Source organism: Melanotaenia boesemani, chromosome 2, assembly GCF_017639745.1.
Source record: "Melanotaenia boesemani isolate fMelBoe1 chromosome 2, fMelBoe1.pri, whole genome shotgun sequence".
Classification (NCBI taxonomy): Eukaryota; Metazoa; Chordata; class Actinopteri; order Atheriniformes; family Melanotaeniidae; genus Melanotaenia; species Melanotaenia boesemani.
In genome coordinates, this window is record NC_055683.1 from 6,436,640 (window position 1) to 6,460,694 (window position 24,055).

At 43.1% G+C, this 24,055-nt stretch overlaps 1 protein-coding gene across 2 annotated transcripts; it reads left to right on the top strand.

Annotated features, from left to right (window-relative positions):
• The first annotated feature begins 372 nt into the window (after positions 1–372).
• On the top strand, positions 373–22,507 carry LOC121653710 (interferon-induced very large GTPase 1-like). Of its 2 annotated transcripts, XM_042007362.1 has the most exons (4): positions 373–405; positions 15,023–15,134; positions 17,587–17,618; positions 17,712–22,507. In XM_042007362.1, the coding sequence occupies exons 1-4, from the start codon at positions 376–378 to the stop codon at positions 22,437–22,439; spliced, it is 4,902 nt and encodes a 1,633-aa protein (XP_041863296.1). In that variant the 5' UTR covers positions 373–375; the 3' UTR covers positions 22,440–22,507. The 2 variants fall into 2 exon arrangements, with proteins under 2 accessions (XP_041863296.1, XP_041863300.1); XM_042007366.1 differs by lacking the exons at positions 373–405; positions 15,023–15,134 and adding an exon at positions 15,993–16,042.
• Positions 22,508–24,055: the final 1,548 nt, after the last annotated feature.

The following is a 24,055-nucleotide window of genomic DNA, read 5'->3' on the forward strand; positions in this document are numbered from 1 at the left end:
CTAAAATAAAACCTGGACCATGTGAACCAAAGGAGACAGGTAACATTTTAAAAAAGAATTCCATTGAAAAGTAACACGTTGCTCTCTCTCTCTCTCTCTATATATATACATATATATATATATATATAAATCATTCACATCTGTCACTATATAATCGAACATGGCAGCAAAATAAAGAATGAATGTTTCTAATGATTATTAAAAAACAAAATCAAAATAAAAAAAAAAACACTTGAACAGAGACACATTTATGCAATGCTATAAAAATGACAAATGATAGATACAAGTGCTGGATATTTTGCTGGGTTAATGTAATTGATCAAGCATTAAACTTCTGCAATCTTTTTTCCCCCAACATCATACTATACAGTGGAGATGGAGACTGGAAATAAAATCAAGTTAAAGGTAAGCAAGTAAACTGAATATGTTTAGTCTATTTACATTTTTGGGGTAAATTAAAGGTCTACAACACTTATTTTAATTAAAACAATTGAGAGAATCCAGTTTTTTGATGCACATGCATACAGTGAGCCTCATTTGCATTTTCACAAAGGGAATAAAGGTTTAACAAATCAGAACGTGTGTTTTAATAAATCTACATGCTGTGTAGAATATTTCAGTCCAGATTTCAACATGTAGTTTTTGATCAAGACCTGATCTATTGTGGTCCTGGCTCCCAAGAATTCAGATGAATTGCCATTTACACATATGGCAAATCTCAGCATTATTTATTTAAATGTGTTGACACTTAAGAGAAGTTCTTTCTGACATTAGCTCTGTTGTTGGCCAGAAATCAATCAGTGGATAAGACAAGTCAGCCATAGTTTCCGCCTATAGAGTTTCATCTGGTCATCGATGGAGGACATTGATGGACATTTGTGTACACAGTGGTTCAATGGGCTCTCCCGAGGGTGATTTTCTGCTTGCAATTACTGTGTTATTCCCTCACAGTGCAGAAATGCCTTCTGGACTGGGATTGCATGAAAAAATCGGCCCTGGCATTTTAGCTCAGACCAGCCCATCTACGATCATGGACACCACTAATCTTTGAGCTTCCTTATATGTGAATAGCAAGCATACAACTCCTTAAAACCACTAAAACTATGCAGTTAGTTTGCAGGAATCAATTAGAGCAGACATGTTTAATACTCCCAAAAAGTGTAATTTTTTTATAAAATGAAAATCTATACTTCACCACACTGATGGATGTTGGAGCAGCATTCATCCTACTTTGTGTTTTAAGGAGAAATAAACAGAAACTGTTGATAGTTGAAGTGTAGAAACCGTGGCCCTCATTTATTAAATGAATGTACGTCAGAAATCTGCGCACGACCATTTCCACGCAAGGTTTGGCAATTTGGAAGTGAGCTTAGGATACGATCAAATCTCACAACAGGGGTGAGATTGTGTATTCAAGTTTAAGGGAGTGTGGATTAGTGGTGAAAAAGAGCAGATGCTGAAAATAATTATTTAACAAACCTCAAACTGTTGTCTAACCATAAGCAGCCACATATTCAGTCTTCATGATTACCCAGTTGCAAAAAAAAAAAAACATATATAAATGGAAACAAAATTACCAAAATGGTAAAAAAATAAAATAGCTTACTGATATGCTTGGAGTGCACGTTGATGCACTTATACAGCATAAGTCTACACATGACAATTAGAATAGCTCAAATTTAATGAATAGGCCCATAAACCATTATACACTACAGTTTAAAATCACCTATTCACCTAACTGGCAAACCCTGCCACAGAGCAGGAGTGCAGGTTCAACAGTGCACACACGTGCCATGGTGGAGTGCTGCTTTGGGTGGCTGAAGGACAGGTGGATGTGCATCTCAGACCAGCGGGGGGAACACTGCTTTACTCTCCGGAGAAAGTCTGCGACATAATTCTGTCCTGTGCAGTCTTGCACAACATTTCTCGGGTTAATAGAGCCTTTTGATGCCCCAGTGCAGCCAGAGGAGGGGATGCCCAGGGAACCGTGTGAGCACAGCCTCCACGCTCGGGGATATTAACTCCACCCTACATTGGAGTGATTAAACAACTTGGACTTCACTGCTGCCCCCACTACACCCATAGAAGTTTCCCAAGAAAGTTCCTTTACTCACGGACAAACACCACAATCCTAGCGCTGTAGTCATCCATGCAAGCTGTTGCTCCTCATTCACGTCATCAGAGCAACGTATCCTATTGGATACATAGCTTGGGCATCTCAATGGCAACACTTCTACGGGACCCAGATGATGATGACCCATTGTCCTGCATGAAAATCATGTTTTTCTTGAACGATGCTGACTTCTTCCTGTACCACTGCTTGAAGAAGGTGTCTTCCAGAAACTGGCAGTAGGACTGGGAGTTGAGCTTGACTCCATCCTCAACCCGAAAAGGTCCCACAAGCTCATCTTTGATGATACCAGCCCATACCAGTATCCCACCTCCGCCTTGCTGGCGTCTGAGTCGGAGTGGAGCTCTCTGCCCTGTACTGATCCAGCCACGGGGCCATCCATCTGGCCCATCAAGACTCACTCTCATTTCATCAGTCCATAAAACCTTAGAAAAATCAATCTTATGATAATTCTTGGCCCAGTCTTGATGTTTTATCTTGTGTGTCTTGTTCAGTGGTGGTCGTTTTTCAGCCTTCCTTACCTTGGCCATGTCCCTGAGTATTGCACACCTTGTGCTTCTTGGCACTCCAGTGATGTTGCAGCTCTGAAATATGGCAAAACTGGTGGCCAATGGCATCTTGGCAGCTTCACGCTTGATTTTCCTCAGTTCATGGGCAGTTTTTTTGCGCCTTGTTTTTTCAACACGCTTCTTGTGACCCTGTTGACTATTTTGAATGAAATGCTTGATTGTTCGATGATCATGCCTCAAAAGCTTGGCAATTTTAAGAGTGCTGCATCCCTCTGCAAGACATCTCACTATTTTTGACTTTTCAGAGTCCATCAAATCTCTCTTCTGACCCATTTTGCCAAAGAAATGGAAGTTGCCTAATAATTATGCACACCTGATATAGTGTGTTGATGTCATTAGACCACACCCCTTCTCATTACAGAGATGCACATCACCTGATATGCTTAACTGGTAGTAGGCTTTCAAGCCTGTACCGGTTGGAGTAGAACAACATGCATAAAGAGGATGATGTGATCAAAATACTCATTTGCCTAATAATTCTGCACACACTGTATATAAATCTGCAAGTGATAGAGGAATTTGGATACCAAAATATTTAAAACCGTTTTTAGGCCATTTAAATCCACTTTGAACCTTAATAGTTTGCGGTATATTGCCCCCTATATCCATAGCCAATGTTTTGTCTAGATTAACTATATAACCAGAAAGGTGTCCATAATTGTTGATTAGCTTCTTTAAATAGGGAATTGTTATTTCAGGTTCAGACAAATATAACAGCACATCGTCAGCATATATAGACACTTTATGTTGCTCTCCATTTATTGAAAATCCCTTAATGTTATTGTCATCTCTAATTAACTGTGCTAAAGGCTAAAGACTGATATTAAACAACAGAGGCGACAAAGAACATCCCTGTCTGCAGCCACGCTCTAATAAGAACCTCTCGGACATCGTTCCATTTACTTTTACAGCAGCTTGTGGACTGGAATATAAAATTTCTATCCATTGCATGAGGTTTGGGCCAAATTGAAATCTTTGCAGTGTGTGAATTAAGTACTGCCAGGATACACGATCGAGCATCAAGAGACAGTATCATTGCTTCCTTTTGTTTAGCTTTGGAATAAGACATTAAATTTAACAATCTGCAAACATTATCCCCATAGTACCTCCCTGTTATGAACCCAGTCTGGTCTGGATTTATAATTTCTGTAATGACTTTACTGATACGTTTGGCTAAAATTGATGTAAGTATGCGCAGGTCTGTATTCAGTAATGATATTGGTCTGTTTGATTGACAATTGGTGGGGTCCTTGCCCTCTTTATGTATCACAACAATTGTAGCATCATTCCAGGAAGGTGCCATAGAACTAGATTGTAGTGCATGTTGGTAGGCATTTAACAATAAAGGTGTGACTTTCTTTGTAAAGTGTGACTTTCAGGTCCAGGACTTTTGTTATTTTTCAGACTGGATATTGCCTGTTGTATTTCCTGTTCTCTAATCGATTCATCTAATTGTTTTGCCATAGATTGGTCTGGTTTAGTGATTGTGACATGATCAGACCTCAGTTTTTGGACCATATTTGAAGACTGTTGCTTCTTAAGTCTTATTGCTAGCAATCTTCCCGCCCTATTGCCGTTTTCGTAGTATTTTTGTTTGGTGAATCTTAAAGTGCCCTCTATTTTCTCTGTAATTAGACTGTCGAGTTCTCTCCGCGTAGATTTAAGCTCGCATAGCAGGTCAGGGGTTGGTGTCTTTTTATGTTGCTGCTCTAAACATTTTATTTTATACTCCAAGTCACACAGCTGAGCTTCTCTTTTCTTTCTCTTAGCACTCGCAAAAGATATAATACGGCCTCTGATGTAAGCCTTAGCACAGTCCCACAAAATTAAGGGCGATATTTCAGGGGTGGCATTTAGTTCTAAATAAGTATCTAATTCACCATTTATAAAGTCACGGAATTTCCTGTCATTCAAAAGTGACGCATTAAGTCTCCAATGTTTAATTTTTGGTGTTTGCCCTAAATTCCATGATAATATTAGAGGAGCATGATCGGATAAGGTAATTGGTAAAATTTCAATGTCTTCTATTATATGCTCTTCTGTTTTAGGGGTGAAGAATAGGTCTTTTCTAGAATAGGATGAATGTTCATGTGAATAAAAGGTAAAATCTCTGATCCTGGGGTACCTGCCTCTCCAGACATCCACCAGACCTAATTCTGTTGTCAGATGCTTTAGCACCTTACTCATTCGAGAGGCAGGAATCTTGGAATTGGGCTGTCTATCCATGTGGGGGGACATAACACAATTAAAGTCTCCTCCAAGCAATAGATTTCCAGAGCTCTGTTGGAGCACTCTATTGAAAATATTGTGCATAAAATTAGGCTTGTCCTCATTAGGAGCATATATATTAAAGAGGGAAACCTGCACTCCATCAATTACTCCCTTAACCAACACATATCTTCCCTCTGGGTCTTTACATATGGTAAGCTGTGTGAAATTCACCTGCCTGTGCACCTCTCTTTCTGCCTGACTTGTGGGATGGGTAAAATACCTGATTTGCCCATGACTTCTTCAATTTGTCATGTTCCATATCAGACAGGTGTGTCTCTTGTAAGTATGCGATTTGACAATTATCTTTCTTGATTTGACCAAGGATTTTCTTTCTTTTGATTGGGCTATGAAGCCCTTTAACGTTATAGCTTATAACTCTAAGCGGTCCCATATTTAGAAATGTAAATAAATAACTGACACGGTCGGAGACCGTAGTACCAGGAACCGGACCCAAATGCAGTAACACTCGGAGAGATGAGGTAAGATGCAAACAATATTTATTACAGTGATTGTGAGTGGCAAGGTCCAGGTCCGGTGGGTCTTTCTGTGAAGAGACTGAGGATTAGTGTGGGTCTGACAAAGAGCCTGATGATATCTGTTGTGGCTGCGGCTTACTGAAGTCCAGAGAAAGGCTAGAGCTGGAGGGGGTAACCGGGAGGTGGTGAGAGTGTTCGGTTGCAGGCAGGGCGAGCAGGCAGGCAGTCGGCTTGGCAAGCAGTTGGTTAATATCCTTGGTGCTGTGGTTATCCAGGGAATCGAGATCTAGAGCTGAGGAATACAGATATTAAAGAGAGTCTTCACTGAGAACAAGACACAAGACTTGGGAAATGGCCTGGTTACCACGCAGTAAAGTGTGACAATCTGGCGAAGACTGGAGCTCCTGCTTGCCCCTAAATAGCAGGGAGTAGAGTTAGATAATGAGCCTGCTGATGTGAGACAGGTGGCAGCAATTGTGGCTCCAGACTCCGCCCTCAGTCCCCATGGTAACCTGCTCACCCTGACCTGCAAACTCAGACACACACCAAAACATGACAGTACCCCCCCCTCAAGGGACGCCCCCAGGCGGCCCAACAGCCGCCCGCCGCCGGGAACGGTGGAAAGCAGACACCATGGCAGGATCCAGGATGAAACGCCGGGGAAGCCAAGACCGCTCCTCCGGACCGTAACCGACCCAATCCACCAGATACTGAAACCCACGGCCGCGGCGGCGAACATCCAGGATGCGACGGACCGTAAAGGCCGGAGCGCCACCAACGACCCGGGCGGGTGGAGGGGGCCCGGCCGGAGGGCACAAAGGACTGGTCAAGACAGGCTTGATCTGGGACACATGAAAGGTGGGATGAACCCTGAGCGAGGAAGGAAGACGGAGTCGAACGGCGGAAGACCCCACCAAGGAGACGACCTCGTAGGGACCAATGAAGCGAGGAGCCAGCTTAGGAGGCATATTCCGCAGAGGGATATCCTTGGCGGATAGCCACACCTTCTGGCCAGGTGAGTATGTGGGGGCAGGACGGCGGCGACGATCAGCCTGGCGTTTGTTGCGCTCAGCAGTGCGCAGCAGGACCGCTCTCGTCCGGGTCCACACCCGCTGCACCCGTTGCAGGTGATGCTGCACAGATGGGACGTCCAGTTCCCGCTCCTCCGTGGGGAACAACGGGGGCTGGTAACCCAGAGAGGCCTCAAACGGGGAACAACCAGTAGCAGAAGAGGACAGGGAATTGTGGGCATACTCGATCCAGCTTATGTAGCGGCTCCAGGAGGCGGGATTATCGGACGCAACACAGCGCAAGGCAGCCTCAAGCTCCTGATTCAGCCGTTCCGTCTGGCCGTTGGACTGGGGATGGTGACCGGAGCTCAGCGAGACCTTAGCCCCCAGGGCAGAGCAAAACGTCTTCCACACTCTGGAGATGAACTGAGGGCCCCTGTCTGAGACGATGTCCGTGGGGATACCGTGGAGGCGAAAAACGTGGTCCACCAGTAGATCCGCTGTCTCCGTGGAAGTGGGCAACTTGGCAAGAGGGATGAAATGTGCGGCTTTAGAAAAGCGATCTATAACCGTGAGAATGGTGGTTTTACCTTGTGAAGGAGGCAAGCCGGTGACGAAGTCCAGAGAGATATGCGACCAAGGCCGGCCTGGGACCTCCAACGGTTGTAGCAAGCCTGACGGGGGTTGATTGGAGGTCTTGTTCCGGGCGCAGACTGCGCAGGCCGAGACGTATTCCTTGGCGTCCGCCTGCAGTGACGACCACCAGAAACGCCTCCTGAGTAACCTGATGGTACGGTGGATCCCGGGATGGCAAGTGAACTTGGCAGAATGAATCCAGTGCAGAACTGCGGAACGAGCCGGTGTCGGCACGTACTGGCGGTTGGGAGGGCCGTGCCCAGGGTCCGGGTCCCCAAGCAGCCCCTGGCGAATCTCATCCTCCACTTGCCATGAAACCCCACCAACAACCACCGATGGAGGAAGGATGCGCACCGGCTCCATGGTCTCCTTATCTGTGGCATAGATCCTGGACAGAGCATCGGGTTTGGTGTTCTGGGACCCTGGGCGGTAAGAAATAGAAAAGTTGAATCGGTTAAAGAACAGTGACCAGCGGGCTTGACGGGCGTTCAATCTCTTAGCGTTCTGTAGATATGCTAAATTTCGGTGGTCCGTCCATACCAGGAAAGGATGTTTTGCCCCCTCAAGCCAGTGCCGCCATTCCTCCAGGGCTAGCTTAACCGCTAACAGCTCTCTATTGCCCACGTCGTAGTTCTGTTCAGAGTTGGTTAAACGTCTGGAGAAAAAGGCGCAGGGGTGCAACTTGTCCCCCTTACCTGATCGCTGGGACAACACCGCTCCCACCCCAGAATCGGAGGCGTCCACTTCTAGGACAAACTGTCGTTCAGGATCCGGCTGTACCAGGATTGGAGCGGTGATGAAGCGTTCCTTTAGGTTGCCGAAGGCCTGTTCAGCCTTCGGGGTCCAGATGAATGGACTCTTCACTGATGTTAACCCGGTGAGTGGAGCTGCAACCATGCTGTAATTTCTAATGAACCGTCGATAAAAATTAGCAAACCCAAGAAAACGTTGCAGTTCTTTCCTGTTGGTGGGCGTGGGCCACTCAGCGACAACCTTGACCTTCGTCGGGTCCGTCTTCACCTGCCCGCCCTGGAAGATGTAACCCAAGAAGGAGATTGATGAGACGTGGAAGTCACATTTTTCAGCTTTGACATACAGACGATTCTCCAGCAGTCGCTGCAAGACCAGGCGCACATGTAGTTGGTGTTCTGTTAGAGTTCGGGAGAAAATGAGAATGTCATCAAGATATACAAAAACAAAATGATGCAGAAGGTCACGTAAGACGTCGTTTATCAAGGCTTGGAAAACGGCAGGAGCGTTTGTGAGTCCAAAGGGCATGACCCGGTATTCAAAATGCCCGAGGGGAGTGTTGAAGGCAGTTTTCCACTCGTCGCCCTCTTTTATCCGGACCAAGTGGTAAGCGTTGCGCAGATCCAGTTTGGTGAAGATTCTGGCTCCCTGAATGGGTTCAAAAGCAGATGAGATCAATGGTAAAGGATATTTGTTCTTTATGGTGATATGGTTTAACCCCTGGTAATCTATGCAGGGCCGCAAGGTCTTATCTTTCTTTTGTACAAAGAAAAATCCCGCACCGAGGGGAGAAGAGGAGTGTCTGATGAGGCCTGCCTCTAGTGATTCGTGGATGTAGTTTTCCAGTACCTCACGCTCGGGTTTGGATACGTTATACAGTTTACTACCGGGGAGAGTCGCTCCCGAGACAAGGTCTATGGCACAGTCATAGGGCCGGTGTGGTGGTAGGGATTTAGCTCTGTCTTTACTGAAAACCTCGCCCAGATCGTGGTAGACTGCTGGAACGGATGATAAATCCACCGGACTCTCGGGCGGATGACCTGGTGAATTAGTGGGTGGACGTGCTGATCTAAGGCAGTTGGACAGACAGAAAAGACTCCAGCTCTCTATGCGGTTTTGACTCCAATTTATGTGAGGATTGTGCAAGGCTAACCAGGGGTAACCTAAGATGAGAGGGACATTAGCCACGGGGAACAGGAGGAAATTTACAGTCTCCCTGTGGTTACCAGAAACCAGGAGAGAAAGTGGACCAGTAGAATGAGTAATGGTGGTGAGAAGCCTACCATCCAAAGCCGTAACCGAGATAGGTGTTGTCAGCGCAACGGGGGAGAGGCCGAGTCTTTGAGCCGTTCCTGGATCCATTAAATTCTGTTCCGCTCCTGAGTCAACTAGAGCCTGTAGCTGATGGTCTGCTCCCGCTATCGTGAGTGTGACGGCAAAAATGCAACGTGGAGGATGTGGCTGTTGAACCCCGCCCACCAGTACTCCTGCCTCTACTGGCGGGCGCTGTCTTTTGGCCGCAACCGACATCCGGTAACAACGTGCGATGAAGAACCGCAATAAAAGCACAAATGATTGCGGGCTCGGTGTTGGCGTTCTTCGGCTGTTATTCCAGCGCGTCCCAACTGCATCGGCTCTCCTCGTTCGTCTGGTACGGGCAGAGCCGGAAAAGCGCCGCTGGCAACCGGAGGCGGAGCTTCCAGCCCAGCTGCCGTCCTCCTACTGGGCTGAGAATTGCGAAAACCTCGTTCGCGACGTCTCTCGGCTAACCGGTTGTCCACTTGGATCACCATGACAACCAGGTCCTCGAACGTGGCTGCTTCCTCCCGCAGAGCAAGCTGATCCTTTAGTTGATCGCTGAGTGCATTGAGCAGAACCCCCTTCAGAACGTCCGGCGGCCAGCCAGTCTCTGCTGCCAGAACCCGGAAGTCCACCACGAAGTCCACTGCGGGTTGGCTTCCCTGTCTTAAGTTTAGCAGACGTTTGACTGCGTCTGCTCCTTTCAAGGGATGATCGAAGGTAAGGCGGAGGTCTTCTAGGAAGGAGGAAAACAGAGTCGAATCAATGGTGCGTGTTTGGAAATAGGCTAGCGCCCATGCAAGCGCTTTTTCACGGAGGAGGGCGATGACGTAGGATATCCTGGCTGTATCTGAGGGAAAAGATCGGGGAGAACGAGAAATGGCTAAGGAACACTGTAGTAGAAAACCTCCACATTTGCTTACGTCCCCGGAGAACGGCTCAGGCGTGGGAAAAGCGGCGTCACGGAAGACTGGATCGGATGTAACAGGAGGTCCATTCAGGGTGGCAGTAGGAGAAGATCCGGTGGCTGCTGGAGAAGAAGCAGATAGTAATTGGTGAATACACTGCAACTGTTCGGATACTTTGTCCAGGCGATGGCTGCATAGACCCTGTTGTTCTCCGAGGAGGCGCAAAGCTTTTTCGTGCTCTCCCAGGAGTTTTCCTTGCCCTGCGAGGGCAGAATGAAGAGCGTCTGCTGGGTCCATGTTTTGGCCAGATTGTACTGACACGGTCGGAGACCGTAGTACCAGGAACCGGACCCAAATGCAGTAACACTCGGAGAGATGAGGTAAGATGCAAACAATATTTATTACAGTGATTGTGAGTGGCAAGGTCCAGGTCCGGTGGGTCTTTCTGTGAAGAGACTGAGGATTAGTGTGGGTCTGACAAAGAGCCTGATGATATCTGTTGTGGCTGCGGCTTACTGAAGTCCAGAGAAAGGCTAGAGCTGGAGGGGGTAACCGGGAGGTGGTGAGAGTGTTCGGTTGCAGGCAGGGCGAGCAGGCAGGCAGTCGGCTTGGCAAGCAGTTGGTTAATATCCTTGGTGCTGTGGTTATCCAGGGAATCGAGATCTAGAGCTGAGGAATACAGATATTAAAGAGAGTCTTCACTGAGAACAAGACACAAGACTTGGGAAATGGCCTGGTTACCACGCAGTAAAGTGTGACAATCTGGCGAAGACTGGAGCTCCTGCTTGCCCCTAAATAGCAGGGAGTAGAGTTAGATAATGAGCCTGCTGATGTGAGACAGGTGGCAGCAATTGTGGCTCCAGACTCCGCCCTCAGTCCCCATGGTAACCTGCTCACCCTGACCTGCAAACTCAGACACACACCAAAACATGACAATACTAGGGAGTGTTTTGTCCTATTCATCACAAAAGGCATCATAGTATGCAGATGGATATCTACATGACAGCCCAGGAATGCATGCATATCAGAAAGAATTAAGCCTGAAAACAAATGAAAAGTAATAAAAATAAGAACAACAAAAACCAGGATGTTTACGTATGAGCATACAGTTATATGTAAAATTTGAACAAAGCACTGTCTTACAACTCTTTTGACTGCTAAATGATCCCCGGGGAACAGTGGGATCTGAACAAGAACAGTAACTAGGAAAATAAAACGAACCCTGAGCAAAACTAGTACCAAGATCTTTCCAGTTCTTTGAGATGAAAAAAACACGTTGTAGTTCAGGGTGTATGGCTGAGCGAGCAGCTCTAAATCGCATCAGATTGCACACCGATATATAGGCCTACTTATACAATTTAACTCAGGCCACCGCACAACTATTACCTTACAATGCCTCGGAATTTTCTCTTACTATACTTTGTTACCTTTTGTCTCTCACTCTCTGACAGGGTGATTGTCATCTTCAGTTTCGGCTGGGATGACGATGTTTTCTTTTACATAGTCCATGGCTTTGTCAGCATCCACAAACTCCTTTTCCACGTTGTTGTGGGAGATGCGGAGTCTGGCGGGAAAGAGGATACCATAGCGGACACCGGGTCTGTTACTGAGCATTTTCCTGACCTCGGTAAAGGCAGCCCTGGCTTTAACAATGCTGACTGTATAGTCTGGGAATATGGCAATCGGGTGTCCTTTGTAATTAAGTTTACCTCCGCTGTTACGCGCTCTTCTCAAGATGTCCATGGCGTCTCATTCACTGTGTATTTGGCGATGATTACGTGTGGCTTGTCTCCAGGCCTTCGCTGAATTAGACTACGATGAGAGCGATCCACTCTTACCTCCCTGTCCAGCTGGAAAACTTCCTTCAGAAGAGCAGAGATAGCCTCCGGAGCGCTGGATCCCCGGAGTTCAGCGACACCGACAACCCTGATGTTACCCCTTCTCATTCGCCCCTCTAGATCCTCACATTTCTCTTTGAGCATTTCCACTTCTGTTTTGAGGCTGGTCACCATCCCTCGCATTGCCACCACCTCGTCGGACCGAGTTGACATGCCCTCCTCAACAGCTTTTACATTAGCTTTCACATGTTCAAGTTCCGCCCTGATGGCGCTAGTATTGTTGCTAATTTCCGCCTTCACGTCCTTTATTTCTCTTATCAGTGAGTCAAAATCATCTGCCAGGGCACTCTTTATTTCTTCCTTGATTATGGCGGAGATATCCTTTCGCAGGGAGGCAAGGATGTCCATTTTAATCGTTGTAGGGTCCATGCTTGCAGTAGTCTCGGGCGGTGGTTGGTGGGGATTGTCCAAACTTTTTGCCGTGGCTGTGCTGGGTCCAGCAGTGGAAGAGGCCTCGCATTTGAACTTTTGTAACTTTGACGCCATAAATGCAACTGTCGCTGGATGTTTGGGTTTTTCGAGCGTGAGAAGGCACTCAAATGCGTCAGTCTCATGGCCAGTGCATGAGAGTTGGCAGCCCTGCACAAATGTTGTGGAACGTTGAAGTTGGGCATCTTTTTTTCAATTAATAAATTTTTTTCTTAAATATTACATTTTCTCTGTGGTTCCCCTGTTTCGCTTCCTCATGACAGGTAGCTGCATCCACTGACACACAGCCAAACGGGGTTTTAAGTATCCAATTGGTTTGGCCTGGTGTCAGTCTGTAGCTAAAGACCTATATGGGCTGCATGTTGTGTCTCATTGGCCAGTGGTCAGAAAAGAAAGTTCTGAAATGACTGGATTAATGAATTATTCAGGCACAGGGACCACTGGGAGAGGGGGTAGTAATTAAACATTTGAGTGGGTCCGGTTAAGTGTTATTTGGGCTGCCGAATTTTACCAGTCAGGCCAATGAACAAATTGTGTCAACCCAAACCCTACATCGGCCCTCCAGGAAAATGCCCACCATGCCAGATTACGGTGGCCCTGAAGTGCAAACCAATCCATGCCCACTTGCAGCTACTAGTTTACTTGCTCGTATCACGTACATGCACCTGATATTTACCGTGCTCATGCTCCTTTTTCATGCGCATTGTCAGTTTTCAGGTGCTTACCTTTTAAAACTAAAGAAACGCCATGCAGCCCAGCCGACCGTTGCCTCTTTATCAGAGAATCCAACAATTCTGGACCTGACTGCATCATTATGTTAAAAATAAACTACATTTAATCTCTTGTTGAACCTGGTTAAGATAACATCTCTAGAAGTGGAGCAGACACAGAGACACTGTTTCTACACTTTGTCCATGAACGATTTTAATCTCATTCATCGTTCTCTATTTCTGTTTTCTTTCTCACTCCAACACAAATATAGGAGCCATACTATTTTGTTGTGAATATTCATGAAGTGGCACAGGTGACACGCAGCATCAGCATCTGGGTGGTGGGTGTGTTTCTGTGGGCAAGTTTGAAATGTAACTCACCGGTGTTTAGAATGAATGGATGAGGAAGTGGGGTGACCTCGGTGGTGGTCATATTTTCTGTTAACCGTGTATCAATATTTTATAATAAGTTTGTCTCAGTTAGAATATCGTTTTATTTGTCAATTGGATTTGATTTTGGAACTGTGCATGGAAAGAATAAACACATACATAAGGGCTTTGGAGTACTTTGGAATGCACGTCTGGCAGATAACACCGAGTTTAGCCCACAGTGGCCCTCAGATAAGTTACTGTTTTGCTGCAATACTGCTCTAATATTAATCGCTATGCTGGATTATAAACATTTTATTCATAAATAACACGGAAGCATTTAGCCAATTCCTGCTCACTGTAAAGCTTTAGTGGTTTTAAGGAGTTGTATGACTGATAGTCATATTTATGAAAGCTCAAAGATCCATGTGCAAGATTGCATATAGACCCCTGTGGGCCAAAATGCCAGGGCCAATTTTTTGTCACCATCATGGATCTGGTAAAAGGTTTTGGGAAATGACAGCAAGGTCAGAGGCTTACTATGATCCAGTGGTGGAATGATGTTGGAGGGGTAAAGCCAGGGAATGATCTCCAGTTGCGGTGCATGAGTTGGGTGGCAGGCAGGGCAAGCAGGCAGGCACAAACTGTAGGCAATGAGCGGGCAGAAAGAGAAATCCAGGTTCAGGGTTGTTTGTTAGTTCCAGGGCGTGAGTATCAAGGTGCTGAGGAGTAGAGATAACAAGGTCAGGTTATATGCAACGAGGTACAAGAGAATCACTAAGGCTGGCCTGATTACCACACGGTAAAGAGAGACGATCTGGCGAAGACTGGAGCTCCTGCTTGTCCCTAAATAGCCGGGTGATGATTCGGATAACGAGCAGGATGATGAGCTGCAGGTGGTGACAATTGAAGCTCCAGACTCCTCCCTGAGTCCCCATGGCAACCTGCTCACCCCTACCTGAAAACTCAGACATACACACAGAGCACAATCATGACAGATCTTCTCCCAGAAAGGGGCATGGACAGACACCACTCACCGCCACATTTTGAATGGCTGAAATCAAGGATCAAGGCTGAATTTAGGGCAATACACTTTGAAAACAGTGTTGTTGGACCTCTGAAATCCATATCAAATTGTTGAAAAAATGTATATGGGATCTTTAAAGGGAATTCACAATACAATATAGGCAAGGCACAGGAACTAGCTGAATTACCACAGATGAAGTAAGACACTCTGGCAAGGTCTGGTTGCTCCTGCAGTCCTTGAAAAGGCCTTGATGAGGGCAGATGGAGAACAGCTGTGGAAGCAAGAGCTGACCAGACTCCGTCCAGAGCTTCCTGTAACATGCTCACCCCCCACCTAAGGCTCAAGAACCAAAAACAAGCACCACAGCAAGCATAATCATTACACACCACTCTGTGGAACACTGAGAGGGCAAGCTGAAACAAATAAGCACAGAGCAGAATTAGTTATTGGAACAGGCTATTACTGAAATGATTCTAAATGCAAAAAGACTCTACTAGGGTGAAAGTAAAGTCGAAATATAGTGTACACATTTTTTTCTGTGTGATCCACCAAAGGAACATGGTGATGCTGAACATTCAAAGAAGAATGAGGACGGCACAGCAAAGCAGCCTGAAACAAAGCCTGGACATTGTGAACCAAAAAAGAAGACAGGTAACATTGTAAAGATTTTAATTTAAAATAAACAGATCACACAATCCGGCAAATGTAAACATATTATTATAGTGCTACTAATACCAATAGTACTGTAGAGCTATTTAATTAAATATTGAATAACAACAGTTCAGAAATAGCAAAAAACAAAAAATCGAAATGCTTATTTTGCAGTGAGTAACTTATTGATTTGACGTAAAAAGGCATTCAAGTCATATGAGGGGGGCTGAGAAGTGGCATTTTGCCGTGGAATGTGTTGGACAGCTGCCTCTCTGTTAATGCCTCATGAATTGAATTTAAGGATTTCAAATGTAATATAGACATATAATCAAAGTAGCAACATAAAATAAACATCTAATGAGGGAAAAAATTAAGTTACACCTGCAAGCTAGCTCAGGCAGATAGCTTGAGCTGCTATGCTGCAACGGATGGGAATTAAGACCCAGTTCCACTCAGGAACTGGTTGCAAATGTTCTAAAGCAACGCATCATACACCACTGAGCTTATCAATGCTCTCTTCCGGTGCTGAGAGGTATTGGCCAGCTCACTGACTACAAAGAAATAGACATGCACGTCTGTTTGAAATTGGAAGACCCAGAGCATGGCTACATTTCATGGTGAGACTTGGAGAGATCTTAGCGTATATACACAACTGGTTTCCTGTGTCACCTTTGTTCAAAAATCGGCTTCTCTTGCAGAGATCATTTCAAACTCAGATGTTTTCATTCAGCATGATGGATTATTTTCACCTGTAAACTATTTAGTAGTGTATTAATACATTAGCAGCTTGCACCAAGACCATGGGCTCTCACATTAGCAGCTAATGCTAATAGCTGGATTTATACCTGTGCGGCGTCTGTGTATGGTCAGTTACAGCGTAGCTGATGAACTGTGTTCAAGCGTAGCAGGTAAGTGTCGTTTTGGTGTCATGTCGCAATTTTTTTTCCTAATCTAAAGGTGGCAGCAGGATGGTATTGGCTGGTAAACTCAACAGGATGGAGTTCTTTTGATGGTTGACTTCAGTTCTGATACGTATTTCATGTTTTAAAGCAGTGGTGTCCAATATGGTGCAATGTCTTCATGAGCTTGTGAAAGCAATTGAAGAAATAATTCAATCAGCCTCTCATCAACTTGATCCATTGGTTGTTATTTTTAAAAATGGCAGTTATAACACATATTCATCAAGAAGATCCAGAAATCTATAAACACGTAATCCCAAACTGACCAGTCACAAGGGAGTCTTTCATGTATTTATCTGCATAGCAGGGGTGCATGTCAGGTCTGGAAGAGGTGCGTGTTGGCAAAATTATCATTTTTCTTGAGGTTTTCTAAAAGTATTACTTTGTAAAACTTTGCAGCTACTGCTTAGTTAATGGCACCATCGTAACGGGCTGATCCTCCAACAACTGCCATTGTTTCCGAATCAGTTTTCAGATTAAGGATCATTTTGTTTACGTCATAGACACTGCAATGCTTAATCTGGAGGTTCAACAACATTGAATGAACATATAGAACCTATAGCATTCTTCTTTTGTAACACATGAGCTACCTACGTCTGTGACCCAGCTAAAGAACTGCTGACATTTACATGTGCTAACTCTACTGAGTTGATATAACCACAACTTCCAACAAATTATCAGGTCCAGAACTGGGATAGATGAGACACGTAGCATGCTGCCATATACATTAGATATAAAATCCCTCTCTGCACCGGTACTACTGCATCATTGGCCGCCATTATTCAGCTTTGAAAAATAGGTCCATTTGACGTCCGTTTATTGTGCGAAGTGTTCGTTATTTCACACTTGATATTTGGTCGATTTTAGGGTAGCATCGGATAATTTCAGTGTACTGAATTTTTGCTTAAACTTCAGTGAATGCACTATGCACTTAAACATAGTGTTCCAAATAGGGCAAGTGCGCTGATTGAGACACACTGGTTTGATGCACAGGCAAGTCAGAGTAGACAACGTTGAGCAGAGAAAGTTAGCTGTGAGAAACTTCCTGTTTAGCAATGAATGCTTTTGCTATAAGCTTTAGCAATAAACACCACACAGCTCTTCTAGTTACAGTAGAGTCTGCTCTGTGTCTGCTTCACTAGTTCTGGGAAAAGTAATGGTAGTTAACCCTGAAGCTAGCTGCACCTTCACCCAGGAGTAATCACCTTACCTCAGCCTCCTGACCTCAGTATTGAGACCAAAGCAGGAAAGTTTAACAGCTGTTTCACTGATGGTGGAAGCCTGATGAGATAAAACACCAGACGCTTGATGATGTAATTGGGGCCTTTTGCTTTTTCATTGAAACCATTCTTTATTGTTATTCTGTTTAAAGCACAATTTTACATGTGTCTAAAAAGTCAAAATAATTAAAAACCTTTGGCTAAGTAACTGTGCCCACACATTTCCTTTTAGTTTGAAAATTTACATAACCTATATGTTCTGATGATCTACAGGCACCTGTGAAATGGATCTAAGTGGAAATAAGGTAAGGCATTTATATATTTCACAGGAAACAGTGGGAAGCAATATTATTACTCTTGTTCTAAACACTAAATTATTATTTTTTCAACATTTACAGCAGTCAGGGATTCTTACTGAAGAAACTGAGATACTGTTTGACATACTTCACCTTCAGGACAGCTATCAACAAAAGATGTCACCAGCAGACTTTCTTAAAATAGGTCCACCTGTGAAACAGAGCAATGAAACTTGTGAGAAAGATTTAACCCAAATCTTTCTTCAAAGGCTAATGATGTTAGATTACAGAGCTAGATATATTCCTGCAAGAAAAGACAGCTCTGAGGTGAGCCATCCAGAGGCTCTTCCAGAGTCTGAAAGTATTGATGCAGATGACGATGATGCTTTTTGGGCCAACAGTGAAGATTTTCATCCATCAAAACAGGCTCAGGTGCACCCAATGGATGTCCAAATGGCAGTATTTCACTGCTCAGACAGCTTCCTTAAGCAGAACATGATCACAAAGTTGTCACAGTGTCAGTATGCCCTACCATTGCTAGTTCCTGATCCTGTCGCAATGGATATTGAGTGTCCTCTGTGGACATTCAGAAAAATAACCAAAACATGGAAGAAAACTGACAAAAAGGAAAATTCAGTCACTGTCAGCATGAAGAGCATGCCAATTTGCAAAGCTGAGACACCCTTGGTGTCATTTTTCCGTCTGGGTTCACTGTCTCTGTCTAAATCTCAGCTGATGAACACTTTGATCAACCACCGTCACAGCACCTTCTTCCACAGGAACTGTCCAGGTAGCACCAAATCTCATCATTTGATGGATGGTGTGGCAGAGATCGCCTGGTACTGTCCTGCTGGAAGATCCAATGATTCATTCACTGACTGCGTTGCCTTCTGTAATCTTCACGGTGATTCTCTTTTGATTGAAAAACAGCGTGAAATACTGACTGAAAAATCTTCAGTCATTGTTCTTCTGCTTCCAACACTGAAGAAAAGTGAAAATAGTTATACAGTTGTTTCATCCCTTCTAAACTCCACAAAACCTCTGATTTGTCTCATCGCTGATAGTGACTGTGGTGCGGTTAAGGTGAAACCAGAAAAATACAAACTGGGTTTGAAGGACAGAAGCCAGTCAGATGTTTGTGAAGAGCTGAAAGGGATTATTGGAAAGATTTTGTCTGGACCACATACAGCCTTTCAGCTTGAATCTTTGGCCGAGGTCTCTGGGATCAGAGTGGATGAAAACGACTCAGTCTGCCAAAAAGGAAAATCTGCTGCCATGGAAATAGTGAAAATGATCGAGGGGATGGATATTTCCAGGATCAAAGAGGAATTTCTCCCTTGTGAAGGACAACTTTGGCATAACTGGTGCAGAATAAACAAAGAGCTGTATCACCTCAAAGGAAACATTGAGAAAGAAAAAGAACAGAAGGAAAAACAACTGATGGAAATACGACAGAAACAATGTGATATTTCCTGTAGTGAACTGATGAAGTCATTCACTAAAAGCCTCCTGAATCTGCCATCTGAACACAAAGAATATTTCCTGAAGTGGACTCAGATCCTAATAGATGGCCTCTCCACTGATGGTCTCTCTTCAATTCTCCAAAACTATAATGAAACGTGGTCTGAGGTCTTGGATCTGAAGAAGAAACATAATAAATCTGCAGAGTTAAAAGAAAAACAAACTGAACTTGAACATTTATCCAAAAAGCTGCAGTCAGCAATTTTTGGTTTGGAGCACATCTTCAGAGAAATGGGACAGATCTACGAAGCCCATAAGTCTCAGAAGAAACAAACAGGAAGCCAACACACTGACTGGATTAAATATCCTGAGCTGGCAGCAGATCTGATGATATCAGGATACCCCATGGAGCTGATGGACGGTGATGCAGGTCATGTTCCATTAACATGGATCTCTAGTCTTTTACAGGAAGTCATCAACAAACTGGGTGACCAGAGAGTGTTTGTGTTGTCAGTGTTGGGCGTACAAAGCAGTGGGAAATCAACAATGCTGAATGCCATGTTTGGATTGCAGTTTGCAGTGAATGCTGGCAGGTGCACCAAGGGTGCCTACATGCAGCTGGTCAAACTTTCTGATGAAATCAAGAACGACTACAAGTTTAACTATGTTCTGGTTGTGGACACTGAAGGACTGCGTGCTCTTGAGTTGGCTGGGATCACCACTCTTCATCATGACAGTGAACTGGCAACATTTGTTGTTGGTGTGGGAAACATGACATTGATCAACATGTTTGGTGAGAATCCAGCTGACATGCAAGATGTCCTGCAGATTGTTGTTCAGGCCATCATGAGGATGAAGAAAGTTAAGCTCTCCCCAAGTTGTGTGTTTGTTCACCAGAATGTCACAGATGTTGCAGCTGTAGAGAAAAACATGGACGGAAAGAGACGGTTGCAAGAAAAACTGGACAAGATGGCTCAACTAGCTGCAGAGGAAGAGGGGTGTGATGTTGAGTGCTTCATTGATGTCATTGCATTTGATGTGCAGAAGGATGTGAAATACTTTGCCCAGTTATGGGAGGGAAGTCCACCAATGGCGCCTCCAAATCCTGGTTATAGTGAGAGTGTCCAAGAACTGAAGAACATCATCCTGTCTAAAGCTTCAAAGTCTACAGGAATCCTTCTGTCACATTTCAGCAGCAAAATCCAGGATCTGTGGAAGGCACTGATGAATGAACACTTTGTGTTTAGCTTCAAAAGCACTCAAGAAATTGCAGCATACAGAAAACTTGAGTTCCAGTATGGTAACTGGACCTGGACCCTCAGGAGTGAGATGAGGAAAATTGAAAATACGCTTTACACTAAAATTGAAAATGGACAGTTTAAAAATACTGAGAACAGCTATCTTTCTAAAGAAATGAACAAAACATATGAAGAATTAAAAAAACAAATGGCGTCTTACTTTGAGGATGACAAAGACAAAGAAATCTTGGTTCAGTGGCGGGGCCAGTTTGAAAACAAAATTAAAGAGTTTCATGAGGAGCACATTAGAGAAGTGGAAAGAAAATTGGATGAAGTTATCCAGCAGAAGAATGCTCGAAAAAAACACGACAACAAGAAGACAGAGTTTGAGAACAAGCTGCTGCAAAAGAGCAAAGAGCTCGCACACCAGTTAAAAGATGTCATAGAAAATGAGGAACAACTCAAAACGCAGTTTGACTCTGTTTGGAGTAACTGGGTAGCTGAACTAACTTCAGATACAATACCCATTAAGGACATCAACCTGGAAGAAGATCAGTTTAATGTCCTTCAAGAACTTGCGATTGAAACGGATCTCATCAATAAGTCAAAAGAAAAAGGGAGATACAAAGTACTGTCAGAAGTTGGAAATTATTTTGATTATATAACCCCAATGAAGAACTCAAAAGTGGCAAAGGTGTTGAATTATATCCAAAACAAAACCTATTCAAAAGTGAGTCTTTTAAACCATGATGACCCGGAAATGGTCAGATCCTTCATCAACAATGTGGAACAGGAATCACTGAAGATCATTCAAACCAAACCTGTAGCAACACAAGGCTACACTTCAACTTATCTACAAGCAGTGGCCAAACATGTTCAAAAGAAAGTGACAGAATTTGAATCAGAGCGAAAGTATATCTTTAAGAAGGAGTTTACAGTTGATCTCTTACTGTATGTTTTTGATAGCGCAACAAGTTGGCTTTTACAGTCACACAAGATGTACAAAGAGAACAATGATGCCCTCACCTATTTAGAAAGCAAGAAGAAGGAATATTACAACATCTTCAAAAGCTACTGCAAGGGAAGCTCATCTGCTGTGGTGTTTGGAGAAATGATGTGTGAAAGACTGAAGGTTTCAGTCACTGAAGCCGTCATTGATCAGACTGCAGTTGATCTCGCTGGAGAAATGAGATGCAGTCTTCCAGCATTCGATGGGAACAGACTGAACCTGGAGAAACATGTGTTGACGTCACTTGCAGAGAAAGAAGACTTCAGTGAATACAAAACCTACATCCAAAGTCCAAGGAAGCAAGTAGAGGCTTTTATAAAAGAAGAAGCGAAGAAATACATCTTTTCAAATCAGAAAGAAAAAGCACTGAAAATACTCAAGAAGAATGTAGATGACATCAATAAGCTCATTAAACAAGCTTTATGTGAGGCAACAGACAAAGTGACGAAGCAGGAAGGAAACATAGACATGTGGATTGAGGAAATCTTTAGTTCACTACAAGCTAAACTGACAATTGATGCCATTTGCTGCCAAAACTTCAAAGATATAAATGATTTTGACTTTCTCGTAGCAGAGTTACAGAGAGGACTTTCAGACATCCCTGAGAAAATGTGCCTCCCACTGGATAAAGTGATGGAGTGCAGGCAGACACCTGATCAAATCCTCATTGATCAACTGTGTAACTGCTGCTGGGAACGCTGTCCTTTCTGTGCAGCTGTTTGCACCAACACCCTGAAGGACCACAGTCCTGATAAACACCATGTTCCTTTTCATCGACCAACTGGACTTACAGGATGGTACACAAGAGGCGCAGTGGATCTTACCATTGATTTCTGCACCACATTAGTTGGAAGTGACAAAAAATTCCGCCCCAGGCATAACTCAAGGAAGCTGATTTCTTATAAACAGTATCCAACTGCTGGGTATCCGTATGCTTCATGGAGGATTACTGCTGATGAATCTAAGCTAACATACTGGAAATGGTTTGTATGTCACTTTCAGAAGGAACTGGAGGACTTCTATGACCTGAAATTCCAGGGTAGAGGAGAAATTCCCAATGAATGGAGAAACTACACAAGAGAAAAAGCGATTGAAAGTCTAAATGATATGGTGAAGCAGTGAGAAAACTGCAACTGTTCTTAAAATAAAAAGTCCACATTGAGTGTCCATTACAAAGAAAGCTATGCCTTGAATAGAAGAAATTAGAATTTCCACCGTCAGTGGCAAAACATCTACTTAAAATTTGATCAATATAGTCTCAGTCTTTATAAAATAAAATATCCAAAACACTAGAAAGACTGTAATGAGAAGATCACAGAAAACGTTCTTAAAGAGAAAACGTTGTACAATCCTTTATTTCGTTCTAAAAAAAATCTACTTATTTGGTCATGTAAGGCATGTTTTTCAACTAACATCAAACATTTTTATATTTTCAATATTATAGAGATGCATGACATGGTGTTTTAATCTCTTTAGAAACAGAATCATTAGGTTGGATTTAACTTTGTTTTATTATTTGTTTAGTATATTTTACCTTATAGAGTTAAAAATCCATAAATGACATGAACTTTATATGTATTACTTGTTATATTTGTAATGTGTGGAAACAACTTTTAACTTGTCTGAAAAAAAATGTTTAAATAAATTCTTGCAGATTCCTCTTTGGATGTTTAAAGTCTGAAAAACAGTGAAAAGATGTAACATGTTAAACTTAGATGTCATGTCACACACATCATGTCATGTGTGGTTTATTTAATTTTAATTAAATTTATTTTGCAGTTTTTATATTTTTAATTTCTTATTGTTTTGTTCTTCTAAGAAATAATTTATAAAATGAACATGGAACATATATTTGAACCATTACTGTTGACAAAAAAACATTATTAGTATGTTTTGATTTTTTGTTTTGTTTTGTTTTTTTTTTTGCAAGCAGCAACCTGGCTTATCTTATTTTTGTGAGAGATTTTTAAACAACTTTCACAATGTCAGGCATCAAGTTTTTGCTTTCAAATATATTGTTTTCAACAGTTATTTACTTGATCTTCTTTTTAAGTATCTTATTTTCATGTGTGAAAATTGTTTCTTGTATGAATACATTTCCTTTGCTCCAGAAATTAAATTTCCATTAAGGTAATAAATAAACTTTGTCCATAATCAACTACTATTTTAGCCTCTTGATAATGTGTCTTCAGTAATTATGTGGTAACTGCCTGGAAATGTCTAGAAAATGTCATATATATTTATATATATATATATATATATATATATATACACACACACACATATATATTAGTGCTGGGCAATGGTTAAAACTTATAATCCCGACTAATGGCATTGGTACATGCAAAAAGAAGAAAATGCAGTAAATTCTGGTTTACAAACTCTGAACCCATGGTCTACACTCTGCGGCTCCAGAGCTGCAAGTGGCTCTCTGGACCTTTCACAATGGCTTTTAATATAAGACTAAAAATGGTAAATAGCTAAGTCTTGTTTTTTAATATATAACAAATGCAGGTTTTTAGCAATTTTCCTTTTTTTTCCAGGAATAATTGCATTGAATTTTCACAACATATCGACACTAAATGTATCAGTAATTTTTTTTTTTTTTTTTTAACGATTTTCCTTGACATTACGTTGGAAACTCTGGGCTTTTCTTTTTTTTGTTTGTTTGTTTTTTTTAAACACTATTTTGCAAAAATATCTACAACCCATAGAAGAAATGATAGTAGATATTAATA